The sequence below is a fragment of the Myripristis murdjan genome, chromosome 1 (assembly GCF_902150065.1).
Source record: "Myripristis murdjan chromosome 1, fMyrMur1.1, whole genome shotgun sequence".
Taxonomy (NCBI): domain Eukaryota; kingdom Metazoa; phylum Chordata; class Actinopteri; order Holocentriformes; family Holocentridae; genus Myripristis; species Myripristis murdjan.
Genome location: NC_043980.1, coordinates 40,760,161 through 40,776,419, shown reverse-complemented (window position 1 = coordinate 40,776,419; position 16,259 = coordinate 40,760,161). Strand labels below are relative to the sequence as shown.

At 38.3% G+C, this 16,259-nt stretch overlaps 1 protein-coding gene across 1 annotated transcript in view; it reads right to left on the bottom strand.

Annotated features, from left to right (window-relative positions):
• Nucleotides 1-16,259, bottom strand: part of tenm3 (teneurin transmembrane protein 3) — a 339,790-nt gene that overhangs the window by 28,873 nt on the left and 294,658 nt on the right. The window contains exons 37-40 of the mRNA XM_030056695.1: nucleotides 11,348-11,452; nucleotides 9,178-9,308; nucleotides 3,971-4,140; nucleotides 1,543-1,669 (exon numbers count right to left, since the gene is read on the bottom strand). Coding sequence (XP_029912555.1) covers nucleotides 1,543-1,669; nucleotides 3,971-4,140; nucleotides 9,178-9,308; nucleotides 11,348-11,452 — 533 coding nt within the window. The remainder of the gene's footprint in view (nucleotides 1-1,542; nucleotides 1,670-3,970; nucleotides 4,141-9,177; nucleotides 9,309-11,347; nucleotides 11,453-16,259) is intronic.

Sequence of the window (16,259 nt, the reverse complement as noted above, 5' to 3'; positions counted from 1 at the left end):
CTGCCTTTCAGTAACTGAATTGTTTTACTTGCCTCTAATCTTGACCATAAACTTAAACCAACGTTTTGACTTGCCTTACACAACTTCTAATGGATGAAGGTTAGCAAGCACGCTTTGATGCTGCTTCTGTCTGCCAACAAGTACGTCTTTCACCTATGGGATTATTGTCAACATGTTGCTTGTCAGTACTTATTGGAAATGATGTAACAATATCTTGGAAATTGAATGTGTGTTGTTCTACACGACCAGAAAAATAACAAGCCGTCTTCACACTTTCAATAGACTGCTCAGAAAGTGTGAAACAGTGTTATTCACTTATGCATGAATGGTTCTATTCACTACCTGATAACTAACTCCAATGGTCCCACTACAAGCTATGAGTATTTTTTCTATCATTTATTCTAATTTCTTCCTTCCTTTCTTTCTTTCTTTCTTTCTTTCAACTGTGGAATTGTTGTCCTTTATCTTTTTTTTTTTTTTTTTTTTTATTTTGTATTGCTGACAGGATTTGGACAGTTGAGTTTGGAGGGGTGTGTTTACAGATACACTGGGTATGTTATGACTTATGCCATTAAAGGAGAGGAAAGATGATGTAGACAGAGAAAGAAAAAGTAAGGGGGCAGAGGAGAAAACCGAAAAAGGGGTTATTTAAGCCTTGTTTTATGTGGAGTGGAGTGTGTGCCTTGTTGTTCTTATAACTAACTCCCATGGTGCCACTATGAGCTGAGTATTTTTACACCTGACCAAACTTGAGATGCCAGCTCTTTCTTTTCCTGTCTTTCTTTTTCCTTTACTAACCAAGGCCTATTGCTATGGTACCCCTCACTCATTCTCTCTCTCTCTCTAACACGGTTTAGCTAAGCCCCACAATTCCTATGGGTCTTGTTTCCACAGCAATGCCCCTGTCTTTACAGACTGTCTAAGCCTCTCTCTCTCTTTCTCTCCCTCTCTCTCCCCCTCTCTCTGGCCCTCTCTCTGCCCCTCTCTCTCTCTCTCTCTCTCTCTCTCTCTCTCTCTCTCTCTCTCTCTCTCTCTCCTCCTATCATTCTTTTTCCCTCTCTCAAACAAGGCCCATTTCTGTGTTATTTGTCCATGGCTGCCTCTCTGCCCCTCTCTCTTCCCAGGCTAACAAACACACAAAAAATGTCCCGTGTATCCCTCCTGTCTCCTCCTCATCCTCCTCTATTTTTTATGTCCTAGCTCTTGTACTACAGGGAATCTCCTCTTGTTGTCTTCCTTAAGAGACTAAGGGAATTGTTTTTTTTTTTTTTTTTTTTTTTTTTAAAAAAACCCTCTCCTCTGTAACTTCTTACTTTTCCTTACTGACTTTGTGATGCTCTCAGGTTTGCACTGGGGATGATACTTCAATTATTGTTGCTTACTTTGACCACTTCAGTGCAGACACAATAACCTTGTGTGTGAGGAACAGACAGTGAGTGTACGCATCTCACTGCATGCAACTGTTTTACATATGATTATACATTCATAAGTGTGTGTGTGTGTGTGTGTGTGTGTGTGTGTGTGTGTGTGTCCATCCCCTACCTTATCCAGGTAAGTGTAGCTCCAGGTCTTTCCATCAGCAAAGACGCGGGAAACAATTCTCCCTTGAGTGTCATACTCCCACTTCTCTGTGGTTGGACCTCTCTGTAGACCTGTTACCTGCCCCGTGCTGCACAGGCACACACACACACACACACACACGGAACACTCCTGGTCAAAGAAAATCTGCCTGTGTAGTTGTTTGTGTGAACTTCTCAGGGCAGGAAAATCAGATTCTGTGCTGCCAGCCATGAGAAACCCTTCCTATAATCTTCTTGTATAGTGTTGTATGGCTCTACTAAGTGAGCTACCGGCGTGCTTCTGGTCTGAATGAATTCTGAAGGACTGAATCACATGTTTGTATATTTATTAATTACATCAATAAGCATGCAAATGTAGTTTCAACATAAGTTTAGTCAGGGAGACTACTTGCGTCACTCAAAAACCCCTTTTACAAATAAAAAGGTCAAAAACCTTAAGCAGGACGTGGCTCTGGGTGGGCGGCCATCTGCCAGCTAGTGGCAGCTCTACTTTTAATGGCTCTGCAATTCTCATTTGCTCAATAAATACTTTTCTCGCGCAGCAAGTCTCACTTTTATTTTCATATTTCTTGGCTGAAATGTGTACTAATGTTTTGTCAGCCTTCAATTACTCTGCTCAAGTATTGAGAATTCATGCATTTCATATTTAGGAATTTGATGACTTTTTCTATTTTTTTTTCTATTATGCACTACATATAGATCAAATAGCATTAGTAGAAGTGTTCTCTAAGTTTTTTTTTTTTTTTTGTATTTTTTTTCCAGGCCTATTTTGAGGGTTTTTGTATAAAAGCAGTATCACAATCAAGGTCATGCTGTTAAACTGAATATAAGTGTGGCTGTGATTTGGTCATAGACATAAGACCACAGGCCTAGGTAATCACAGCTGCACTGATATTCAATTTAACAGCATAACCTTGAGTGTGATGTAGTTTTTATACAACAGTGGCATCGGTTAACAGTAATAAGCGGCAACAGTTTATGAGATATTTATTTAATCAGTTTTCGGCTCTGCCAAGACAAATAGTTCCATCAGAATTCAAAGGTAGTTTGTTGCCCAGAAAGTTAAAGATGTAAGGCAAAACAATGAAAGAACAGCTGGTGAATACGTCTTAGAATACATCTGCGCACAGAATGCTCTGTGAGAACTCTCGTTCTTTTTATGCCACTTCATACCTGAAGGAGGTACCTGTTGAGAGCCAGCTTGATGCCAAAGCACAACACAACAGAGAACAGCAATTACAATGGTGAAAGAAACTGGCAGTGGATACAGTGTATGGAGCAATGAAAAGAATACATTTTGAATTCTTCCAAACACCCGAGGGATGCATGTGATGGCAAGACAGTGTGACAGAACGCAGTTTCAATACCGTCCTGTAAACGCCACTCAAGGCTCCAACTATGCCTGCCTATTTTATCTATCAGTATGTGTCATGTTTATTATTGTATGAAAGCAGACAAAATGTCAAAATCAGAGTTCCAAAAAGGCAAAAACATTGGGAGGGAGGCCAAATGTGCAAAAAGCTTTTTATTGTAGTCTTAAAATGTGCACATTTCACAGCGTTTTTTTGTGCTGCATGTATGTTTAAGCCATTGTGTGTTTTAGTGCAAGCCCATAAATGCTGTGAAAGCTGCAAAGCCTGTTTAATTCATTTTTTAAATGGTTTTGTTTTTAACATCACCACATTTGGTTCTCCTCTCTACACAAGCATCTTCAAAGTAGTAAACCTGTAATCAGTGTTACCAATAAAATGTTTTGACTCTGTGTGTTTAATAACAGCATTTTGGATGTGAGGGGACTTGAACGAGCTTTGAAAGTGAAGCTGGCAACACAACAAAAGTGTTGTTGTGCATCCCTCAAAACAACTTTTCAGCTTTGTAATGAGCAGCGCAATCACAGTAAAGAGTTAATGGACTAAACCTGGTGGATGTATTAAACTCCCATGGGAGCAGCAATAACACCATATGGGTAAGAATCACTTCAACGCACTAGCACTCCATACATCATGGAATATTTAAAAACAACAGAAAAAGCTGCTTTGGATTTTAGAATTGACATAGCTTTTATAATATCTCTCCATGAATTTTGCAAAACCAAATTTTTGCAAAAACCAGTAATGTTACATATTTTAGATCATGCAAGGAAAGTGTGGCTATAATTTGACCCCCCATACCCAAAAGGCACACTATCTCCTGTAGTTGGGTGTAGCTCATGAGTTGTTTGGATACATAGCGAGGAAATCTCCTCCTCAACCCTTTCTCAGTGCCATTGTTGCGTTCTCAAGTGGACAAACTGACCCAATTAAGAGGACACCGCTGCAGGCTTCAAAATACTGGACAAGGTGGAAAAACACAATAAAACCTTAAAACACAGAGTTCAAAAAAGGCCTTACCTAGAATACGTCAAGTTTACAGACAGTAGCTTGCTGCTGGGAACCCATAGCGTGGGATGGCCTTGGGTGTCATAAATTATCTTCAGCAAAAACTTCCTGTGGTCATCATAGATCTTCTCTGTGCGCAGTGTACGATCATAATCCACGGACAACAGGTTCCTACCGTTCACCTGGAGGGCGTGGAGACATGGAAAGCAGAAATCAGCAAATCCTTTCATTACGGCACTCCTACAGTCACTTCCAAGCAGGGCGGCCTCTCTCTATACACAGGGCACACGCTGTGCGTAGGGCCTCCTGTGCAAATGCGGTGCATGCACACCACAGAGTCCTGAGTGTGAGCAGTTTGCGAGGCGCCCAAGCCATTGCTCACGAGGCCCGCATGCACCAGGTCAAGTCAGTTGAGTTCTGTCATCTAAAGCACGCATCGCTGTAATGATTGACATAACAAGTCCTCCACCTAGATGACCACAAAGGATTCAAACTTGGGTAACCTGCATGGAAGTCATGTTAATTTACCCATTTTGCCACCCCACCAGCTTCCTTATGAAGGGGTTTTCGCTCATGTAATACAACACCCCAATGTTGTTCTTGACACAACCACTACAGGTTGCTTAATTTTAAAACCTAACTACAGCTCCCAATGACCTGCTGCACAAACAAAATAATAGGTTGTTTTTTACAGGTGGACAGTTTCCTTTGGCCATATTATACACTTAGGATAACATCTGTTGTTGAATTTTTTTTTTTTTTTTTGTTATTATTAATTGATGAACTAATTTATTAAAGATTGTAAACGTGAAATGGCATCTTGTTATGCGCTGAGTTTGCGCCTACTGTACACTTGGCAGGCGGGAGTGTACACCGGGGGACTTCATAACAAGATTTGCTTTGGGCCCCAGTTTGACAAGGGGCAGCTCTACTTTTAAATCTTCCATCAGTTGGAACATTAAACGGTTGAGAACTGCAAGAGATTGTATTGCAAATACACTGAATCCCTGCTATGCTACTCTTCATGTCCAAAAAATCAAATGTGTTTACTAAGAGTGAACTAGTCCACAACAGCAGTCTTCAATTCATTGAGAGTGGAGCAGCTTTTGTCTTTGAATGGTCTTAAAACAATGGTCTCAAAGCAAAATTGAACTTAGTAGTGCACTGAGTTGTATGGTTACCAGGGCGTAATATGAGTCCCCATGATGGTGAAATATCCTCACTAGCTGCTCTGTTCCCACGTATTCTGGCTAAGAAGCCCCATTTCACTTTCATAGCACAGCAAAATAGCTCCCAAAATAACACTTTAAGCACCCAAATGCACATGAAAAAATAGAGGATTATGCCAACGTAAAAAGCAACAAGTCCTGGTACCCATTTTGTGAGGAAAATTAATGATCTCTCTTCTTCTTATTTTCTTATTTGAATTGGAAAGTAGATCCAGCAGGTAGCATCTGTAGGAAACTGCATAAGCTTGCACCATGAAGATATGAGCTGAGAGTACTCTCACAAATAACTGCAATAACACAAAAATGGTTACTGGGACTCGTTGTTTATTATATCAGCACAATCTGCTTTGTTTGAGATTGTTTATGTGCTAAAAGTGTTATTTTGGGGGTTGTGTTGCTATGGAAGTGAATGGAGAGACACAAATCCAGTATTGTGGATTAGCAGCTCAGGGGAGCACAGAGGAACTAATGAGGAGATTTCACCAACATGTGGACTCATATCACACCCGAGTCACTACTCTACCAAAGTTAATTTTGCATTAATACATACTTTTTTTCTCTCTTTGGTTTTAAAGCATCTTTCCAAAATAACATCTAAAGAGAATCATGGCTATTAGTATACTTTCATCATCTTAATAAACACATAATCAATCAATCAATCAAAAAGCCCATTCATTAAATCCTTGTTAATAAACAGGTAGTCCATGACAGCATTTGAGCCTTGGCCAGTGAATATAAACAAACTTCTGATCTGAGGCCCATAAAACCAGGAAACAGCTATTTATTGCTTTCTAAACGATAAGCTGTTTGTTCAAACCTCCATTTGGGAAGACCGATAGTTGAGGTCCAGTGCTACAGTCACCTAGAGGATCCTTCAAGCAACAGGAAACACTAATTATCCAATCAATATTCTACAGACTTGTTTCATTAAAGAAAGGGACTGGCTGGAAAACCTTCAAAACTCATTTTTCTTTTCTCTCTCTTTTTGCAGCTATGTGTTCATTTGGGAATTAGTACCAATTGAATGCATTGAGATGAAGCTAAAGCGGGTAGAGGAAGAGGATGTTGGGACACCGGCCAAATGAAAAAATGATCATTGGGATAGTAGCCAAGGGGGAAAAAAAAAAAAAACAGGAACATTGGGATGACAGCCAATAGCCATGCAGAATCTCTGTCATCTCATATCAGGAGAAACCAATCATTTTCCAGATTGGCAATTGGCAGTGCCCATCGTAAAGTTCATGCTGATGCAATCAAAGTGTGACCTTGGCTCCTCTGTATTCCACATGATTAAATAAACCGAATGTTATAATCCTTTGCCCTTCCTTGGTGTAAAATCACCCAAGAGGGATCATAAACTGAGTTTTCTAACCACCTTGTGTATAGAAGTAGTTTATAAAAATCTAATTTGTTCTTGGATGTAGCTGTAGTTTATTTAACAGGTAGAACTCAATTCAATTCATTTCAATTTTATTTGTATAATGTCAAATCATAACAAAGGTTATCTCAAGGCAGTTTACAGAACTCCAACAGATATTGGCCAAACCCATGGACCAAAGTCTCCCCAAAGAACAAGCACAAGGCGACAGTGGCAAGGAAAAAATGCTTTTAACAGGGTCAAAACCCTGGACTGATACAGGTTACAGGACTGATAAATGACTTCCAGTTCAATCCTCATGGTACATTTGGTTCTAAACAACATAAATGACATCACTCCTGGCTTCTGAGTTATACATGGACATGCCTATTTTAAACTGGGTGATCAAGACCCTGAGGCAGAGGCCCTGTTAAAGTACCATAGCTGTGATTTTGAATGTTTGGCCCTTTCACTCTTTCCCCTGACTTTAAATTGCAACAAACCATTCATAAACCACACAACTGATAATGGCTGTGGAAACGTTTCCCCAGGGACTGTTTTTCAGTGGAGAGTTTCATTCTGCTCAAGTTCAAGTCCTGAGAGCACAACAGTGCTGCTGCTTTTAGGAAAAGTAATGTGGAGGACTTTGTTACAGTGATGGAATACTAGAAAGTTTGAAGTCTATGAAAGTTCATTTTCATATCGTAGTGGACATTTGTGCTCTTCACTTCGACATTGCGTACAATCTGTGGATCACCAATAGCTAAGCTCATCTGTAGTATAATTCAACTTCCTCACAACATTGACATATTTAGTAAATAGCAAACCAAATATTACAAAAAGCTAAGTCATCAGGGTTTTAAAAGGAAAAAAATCCTCCCTCAGACAATCCTATACTGTTACATAAGTCATGAAGCATGATGAAGTATTGAAATGTGACCTTTTTGGTGTACCGTCTCATATTCAGCTGAAACATTCAACTTTTGAATTGTTTGAAATTGTAGCTGAAATTGAGATAGCTTGACATAATACAGTCAATCTAACAATGCCTACATTTATCCAGCTGTCAAAGAGAATAAGAAAAATATACCAATAACAAAATGAACCCAGAAATGTCATAGCTATTTTTAACAGTTTTAAAATGTTCTAGTGTAGAAGTCTCTTTAAACATAAAATTGAATTGCCATCAGTATTCAGCTTAACGATTGCTGGTAACACATAACCTGGTGAGTGTGATGCATTATAGTTTCTTACAGTCTATTTTCCATAGTCTATTTCCTTTAAAAGATCATTAGATTCTACGGCAACCATCTTGAGTACACCAGTGAAATGATTTGTTGAATGTATTGTCTGAATCATTTTTTTCTGGCTCCATGTATTACTGACAAAAAAAAAAAAAAAAAAAAAAAAAAAGTCACACAGAAAAGGAAAAAAAAAAAACAGCCAGACATTAAAAGAATAAAATCACTAAATGATCTGCATGATGTGTGGTAAAACCTGCCAGGATTGTAATTCTTTAATTGACAGCACAGCTGCTCAGCTTTTCACCCAAACAAGCTGCTTAAATATACAGTTTCCCATTAACTGGTATCAAATGAACAATGGGGGAAAAAACACTCTATTAGGATTAGTGCACCGTATAACAAATGTATTGAAATTAGCATATGCTGGAAAGACTGGACCGAAGTTCATCGCTGTTTAGCCAACCCCTGAATCACCCCATCATCATTAACGGAATAAACTGACATGTTGTTGCCACTGCAAAACAGCTGCACTGCCATTCTCTTGGTGATGGCAAATTTCACATGCACACATGTAGCACGTCTAGACACAAAACTGACACACATGCCCAACACGCACATACTTACCTCCTATTAGGAGCTAGATTACAATACAACACAGCCCAGCACATTACCAGCATGGAGCACACATGCTGGAACATTCATTAGTGTTTAGTGTGTAAGCTGAGTTGCTCCACTGTTGAAGGTCATAAAACTGCACAGTTTTCGTCCCATTAAGCTGGGCTGTTTACATAGCACTTTATGTTGTATTCAAACCCTGTTTACATATCGCTGCCTCTTCCTTCACTTGTAATGGCTTTTAAGAGGAGAGGAAACATCTCCATAACAGATTTAAAACAAACAAAAAAAAAAATCATGACTGACAGCACCCCATCCTGGTTCTTGCCCTCATTAATCACCACGCCCACATTTTCAAAATATGTATTGATGCCAGACGTCTGGAAGTGCTCTCATTCCCAGGTGAGAACCTTTGCAACATGCCTGACTGGCCAGTCTACATTTCCTCTCAGATGATGCCTTCACAATGCACAGTGAGAGGAGCTGTGATATTAGGGACATCAAGCTAAATTGGATGAATTCTTCTGTTCTCAAGATATGGTAGAGCATCTATAAATTAAAAGACGAACAACTAGCCGGTCTAAAAGTTGCTGTTGTGCAGTGATTTTATCTATCTCTCTATTTATCTATCTATCTATCTATCTATAAATAGATAGATAGACCCCTCTTCTTTCTTTTTATAATCCAGACATAACTTTATGCACTTGCACTGTCATAGACAACACTTTGTATTTTTCTTTTTTCATGGGCATCTCGATTTGGACTGCTACTCACCCGGAGTTTTCTTCCAAAGACAATGACTTTTCCCCGTGTCTGCTCCTTCCTGAACCTCCACTCCACCAGATTCTGCCCGTTCTCTCCTGGCAGGGTCATGTTGCGTCGCGCTACTGTTGGGTTGGCAGCACCTAACAGTGCATATTGAAAACATATCACAAAACAGAAGCACAGTTATTATTTTATTTATGTATTATTATTTATTTATTATTTAAACACATGACATCACAACAATCAAAAGGAAAAAGTAGTAAAATAAAATGGATTGTGAAGCTCAAAAATATACTAACTGAAAGACACTCGGCATTAACTGAAGTAGCAACATAAAGGGACTATGGTTATCATTTCCACATGAACAGAAAGCCTGATTACACTGACATACAAATCAATCAATAAACAGGCCAATTAAAAACAGACAATAAAATACCCAAATTAGATAACAGATCTAGTGAATCAATTTGACAATATGCTTTTTAAGTGAAATAAATTCATACAGGAAAATAAATTGGGGATTCCTTTTTCTGATTTGAAAAAGGAATCCCCAATTTAAGTTCACTATTTGCTTTTACATTAGCCTTTATAATTGCTAAGGATCCAGAGTGTCCTCATCATCATTACTGAGAAATTCCTCAACTGATATTTTTTGTAATAAATAAACCCTTTGATCAACATAAGAATTAATAACCAGATCAATTAAACATTTAAAAATGCTTAAAGAAACAGATAAATTCAAAAATCAAGTTGACAATACAGTTTTTTAAAAGGAAATAAATTCCTGGATTCATAAATCCATTTAGCAAAACTTTTTTTTTTTTTTTTTTTTTTTTTTTTTTTTTACAAGGAAAAGCAAATCGTGAATTCCTTTTTCTATTAGTTTTTTTTTTTTTTTTTTTTTATCCTGCTACTTGCTTCCTCATTTGTTTTTCCTTGACACTCTGGGACCTTGCTTTAACAAAATAATACAAATCCACCACAGGATGGAACAAGAATTCTCATTGGCTACTTTTCAATAGACGACCAGAAAGCAGAGGGAAGCTACACTAACAAGTGTTTTATACACATCCAAATTTATGACATCATTCAATTAACAGATGTGATTTTTTTAAAAGTGAAAAATCAACTGGATAGATTGGAATATTGACTGTCTGGCAGAAATTTATGACGATTTAACAGTCTGCTCCGACCTTTGCAAAATTAAAGGGCCACATTAGTGATTTTGAATTACTACAATGTACCCTCATTTTACATTGCAGCAAATCATTTTGCAAATCATGAGGAGGTGCTAAAGATTTCACAACATATAATTAATTTTCAAATATTATTTTTTGGTTGAAACAACCACCCTATAATGTTCTGCTTCTATGGCTAACAAAGTCATCACCTTTCATAAACCACAGAACTGGTGTGGAGGATTTTATTACAGTGATGGAATACTGGTGTAAAGAAAGTCTGAAGTCTGAAAGATCATTTTCATATCATAATGGAATGTATGGAAACCAATGGCTGGATAAAAGGGAGGAGAAATGATAGAGTTCTGAGATATGACTGCTTGCTTTAGGAAAATTTAGCACACACATTTTAGTAGGCTATAGATATTTGACTTTTCAACTTAATTTTCACAGACAGAACATTTGAGTTCCTGGGAGGTGAACTGGAACTTTTCCATCATGTCCATGTTGTAGTCACTGTGCATATTAAAATACTGAAAAACATGACTGATTCCTGCATACAAATACATATACATTTATACATTTGGCTTTTTTCAGGTTATTTTTCCTTCTTCAGTTGAAGATATCACAGCTAACATATGACAAAGTTGCCTGTATCAGGATACCATTGCTATCATGGTTAAAATATCTTATCACCAGTTACCCAGTGATCCCCACCTCAATATATTTATATACACTTTTGCAGATATTATACTAAACATGTAAAATTACTGGTATGGTCCTTTAAGAAGCCGATGGACTGAGCAGTTTCAACTCAAAAGTACGTCGAAAAGTAAGTCTCTTGCCAAAATGTTGGTCCTGTAAATGAGGATCCTCTAATGAGGATTGTTGTAAAAGGTGAAAACAACGGCAGATTATCCTTCATTGTAACTGTTCAATAACCTTTTAATTTTCACAGGGAAACCTCATCAGTCCAGATTATTCTGCCCAGAACTGCGTACCTGCCAGTATATGAGGCTCAGTCTGGTAGTGTGTGTCCATCCCGTTGGCGTAAATGACCCTCAGTGAATGGTCATTGCCCACCTGATAACTGTTACGAAGCTGGTCTGAATGGACAGGGAGAGAGACAAGAAGCATAGATTAACCACAATGATTTTCCATATTTGTTTTGACATTATTCACATGCACTTTGAATTAGAAACTTTACTGAACTGATGGTACTGGGTAGGAGAACAGGGAAAGGGCAAGAGAAGGAGAGAGAGAGAGATCGAGGGTGGGATAAATGGTGAAAGAGAAAGCAGTTCAATTAATTTTCATGAGTAGCGTTTGAACCCACTAATAGAGCACAGAGCAGGTATTAACATCCTCCAGCCTCTTTTAATTAAGTTCCCCTTGACCTCTCACACAGAACTAATGGCCAGGAGGGTGCGCTCGTGTGTGTGTGTGTATGTGTGTGTGTGTGTGTGTGTGTGTGTGTGTGTGTGTGTGTATGAGAGAGAGAGAGAGAGAGAGAGAGAGAGAGAGAGAGAGAGAGAGAGAGAGAGAGAGTCCTTGCAGTATATGTGCAGTCTACACACATCTATCATCACATCAGGCAAATGTGATTACTTTCTAAATCAGTTCTCCTTGTAACTATTCATTATGACAATTCAAATAAAGTCATTTTCATTTGAATTGCCCTAGATTTGCAAAAGATGATCAGGTACTTAGTTATTTAGCAGTTGCTAGGATTATTTAGCGTTTGTTGGCTTGTTGTGCCCCAACCTGTTATGCTCTCTTTTATTCTTGTGTCTCAAATTATTACTACAAAGTCTCTGGGTGGGAGGTGAGGTTGTATATTCAGTCTTGAGCTGAGGTCAGTGTTAGGTATAAATGACTAGATGATCCTAACAGACTCATTTGGCTTAGATAGCAAGCTGCTGGAACAGCAAAACTTTTAACAGAACTTGGGACAGGTAAGGACAAGTCTTTTTTGTGGTAGCATGTCAGAACAGAGAAATGACTTAGCCCCAGTGGACGGTTTACAGTTTGGACTTTCATGCAGAAGAGCTTGACTACTTTTGACAAAAACACACTAAAAGATGGATAAAAGAACTTTTACAAAATGTTCATGTGAAAACTAGCACCTCATAAATTAAAATTTAATGGCATTTACTGCAGTTTCCGGGCTAGGCTTTATTCTGGAATAGATAATCATGGTTTTTGAATCGGTGGCTTCCTGAAACATATCTTAATTTTAGGTGAGTTACTTCTGGACTGTGGAGTCCTTGCTTAAATTTAAAGTGATATAATCCACCAGATCCATGTTTTTCTTAGTTTTGGTGACACCTGTGGTAAGAAGTGGCCATTGCTTTGGTGTTTTACACTCAGTGTGGGTGCCTACCCTGTATAATGTAAAACTACATTAAAACCAATGCATGGATTTTTGCATGGAAAAAGTCCCCTCCTATCTTCATAGGAGTTTAAAATTGCACATTTTACAGCTTTCATGAACTGACTGCATGTTAAAGCACTGTTGCATCAGAATGGACCTTTATTGATGTAAAAGGATTATGGATTATTCTATTATTTCAAAAACCGATAATGTTCATAAAACTTGGATTGAATGTAGAGAAGCCCAGAGCTGTGTGGAACTAGAGGGGAAACAAAGGATGGATGCTGTTTCCCCTCTGATTAACAGCAGTAACTCTAATCTTTGGCCTGAAAGTCAGATCATTGAAATCTAGATTCAGATAAATCTAGGACTATTTCAACCCATGACCGAATTATTTAATCCATGACCAAGAAGGTGGGTTAATCCAGTTATTTTAGTCTGTGCCTAAGCTTAACTCCTGTGAGGAGAACCACCCCATAAGGCCTAATATTTATTTCTAGAATTGGATTTAAACCATTTTAAAGACTTTTTAAGGACTTGTAGAGACCCTGTTGAGGGATCCTATTATCTAATTCTGTCTACTTTTTAATTTCTTGGTTTTATCGCAATACATTCACTTGACTGCAGGCAAAAAATATATTTTTTGCAAAGATTTCTTTATAAGTTGTACCAAAAGTTTTTTGTTATATTTCTATATCAATATACTGACTTAGGGAAAGATGAAAAAACTTGTAGAGAAGCTTGAGGTGAAGGGTGGAAGACCTCTTAAGCCACCCTTGCACACTGGCAGCCCTGCACAATGTAGAAAGGAGGAAAAGTAAAAGTGTACGTCAATGGAAGGAGAGGATAGTTCTACTTGTGGGTGGCTTTGAATAATGTATTGCATACTAATCAATACTGTTCTGCTAAAAGGCCAAACCTACACTGTTTCAGCAGCAGCTGTTACTGTCTTCCACACATGCATACTGTTTTACAGGTCAGACACAATGTGGTGTCCACACTGCTTTGTTTTTTTTAATTGAAGGAGTATGATTTTAAATTCCACACAGACTTTCTCTTGTGAAGTAAAGACATCCATTCTTCAGAATCAAACATGTTCCATTAATTTATGCAGCTTCAAGGACAAGTTTGCTATTTTGGAACCTAGACTCTATTTACAGATTGGCTGGCATCATCCTCAAGACGTTGAAACCATTATTGCACAAGTCGCTTCAGTATTGATCCTGATATCGATGTGCTGCAGGCTCCCGCTCGGCTACAACAGTGGCCAATTGGGCAATCGTAAGTGGCTTTGAAAAACTAAGATAATGCTGCTTTTCCGAAATGGTCATTTGGTCTTTGGTGACCTTTAAATTTCACAGGTGTTTGAATGTTGCTTACACCCAAATGAAGACAATAGAGTTGAAAGACTACTTTACTTTCTATCACAGTCAGAGTGCCTTGGATTTTTGAACTGTTCTTAATAGACAGACTTAAAAAATAACAGAGTTAAACTGTCATTTTTCATTATCTGGACTCAGCAGGTAAAATATTAATATTAACAAGAACATCTTGATTCTATCCGGCATATACATGACCTCGTTTTGTGACAATATAACAAATCCTCAAAATAAAGTTTAGTCTCATATGAAATCCAGTGGTCCCAGAGTGTAAAAATGATCAAGAAGGCTTGTGGAAACTGATCATTATTAATGCTATCCTGGCTCAGCTGTGGCATTTTTAGCCAGTCTGCTGTGTGAAGACAGCTCTGGACTCTTGATTTGGGCTTTATGTGTTTCTCTATAATGCCAGTATATGTTTATCTATTACACTGTATATGAGATTATTGATTGTAAAGCTGTTGTATTTATGGGCTCTCCGATGATGAACCGGCACCTGAGAGACTGATAACTGTGAGGGGGATAAAAGAACACACACTGTCTTCCAAACACATGCTGTGCATTAGATTCTCTCTAATACACAGCTGTGAAATACACAGGCATTTTGCAATAGGGTAGCGCAAAGGCAGGGTTGCATGCTTATACTTACGCATTTATTTATTTATTGTAATTTTTTGTTCTTTTGAGTATTTTTGGTGTGCATTTTTAGCTTTTTTAGATGGTTAGAGCCAATGATGACAGACAGAAAAGAGAGCAAGACATAGTGATGAAATATACAGTATATATGTGTATATATACTGTAGTTGTACTACTGAAACAGTTTTAGCAGCTTCTTTGAGGCAGGTTTCATTGCAGCTTTTACAGACTGACAACCTTGAAGCTGACAAGTACATAAAGACAGGAACCTTCATCTTTGAGAGGTGGATGACAGTGACTGGCAGATATCCAGAGTTTAAAAAAAAAAATACACTATTACAATATTGGCCCAGTGCATCAGCAAATGGATATAGCAGCCTGACCTTTCGTGCCCTAGACCCACACATGGTGATCAGCTCTGTCTCTCACCTAGAAATGATTTCTATGGTCTCTCAGGCTGCCTAGCCATGTGAATCTTATGCTTACCACCTCCATTTAAAAACCACACAGTCAATCAGGCAAGATGGGGTCACCATGACCAATCGGGGGTGGGTGGGTGGGGGGTCAATTAACCCTTTGCAACCTGAGCAAATTCACTTGATTTCACTTGATTCACTTGAAATAAGCAAAAAAAGGTAAAAACCTACAAGAAAATGACCTAAATATTTGTAAAAAGTAAGTAAAAAAGCAAAAGTAAAAAAGACAATAACCTGAAAATTAGCCAAACAGTAAAAAGAAAATTAACTAAATTGAAAAAAGAAAAAGAAAAAAAAATTAAAAATTAAAAAGTTTAACATGACAAGAAATGAGATTAGTTAAAAAAAAAAAAAATAAACAAAAATGACCTGAAAATTAGAGAAAAAAAACCCATACATACAGTGTCATATATGAATACTTATTTATAACTGACATTAGGGCTGATATTCATCTCATCTCATCTCATCATCTGCAGCTTATCCGGGACCAGGTCGTGGGGGCAGCCATAGATATCTACAATAAAGGCTGGATGTCTTACTGTGGAGTCTCTAACGTCATCACCGGCGGCAATCTTACCAAAGGCAAGCTCTCTGGCGGAATCTGTGGTACCTGAGGGAAGGTGAGTGATCTGCACAAACATAAATACTCTTATCTCACTGAAATTTTGACGGATTTACACACGGTTTGGTTTCTTACAAACATTATTAATGTGGTGACAATTCTGGATGTTTGATCGGAAGTGTAACATAATTATCCATAAGTGCAGTTTTATAACTACACCTCTGACGTTTATGACAAACCAAACCATTTGAAAATCGGTAGAAAATTGAGCAAGTTAATTAAAAAGTACATGCACCACTACTACAATGTTATGGGTGAGTGAGCTGACTGTGGCAAGATGGCCGCCAGTGCGGACGTGCGACTCCATTGGCCGGCAGCGCGGACAGGACATCTAGCCTTTATTATAGATATCTATGGGGGCAGCAGTCTGAGCAGAGACACCCAGACTTCGCTCTCCCCAGACACTTCTGCCAGCTCCTCAGGAGG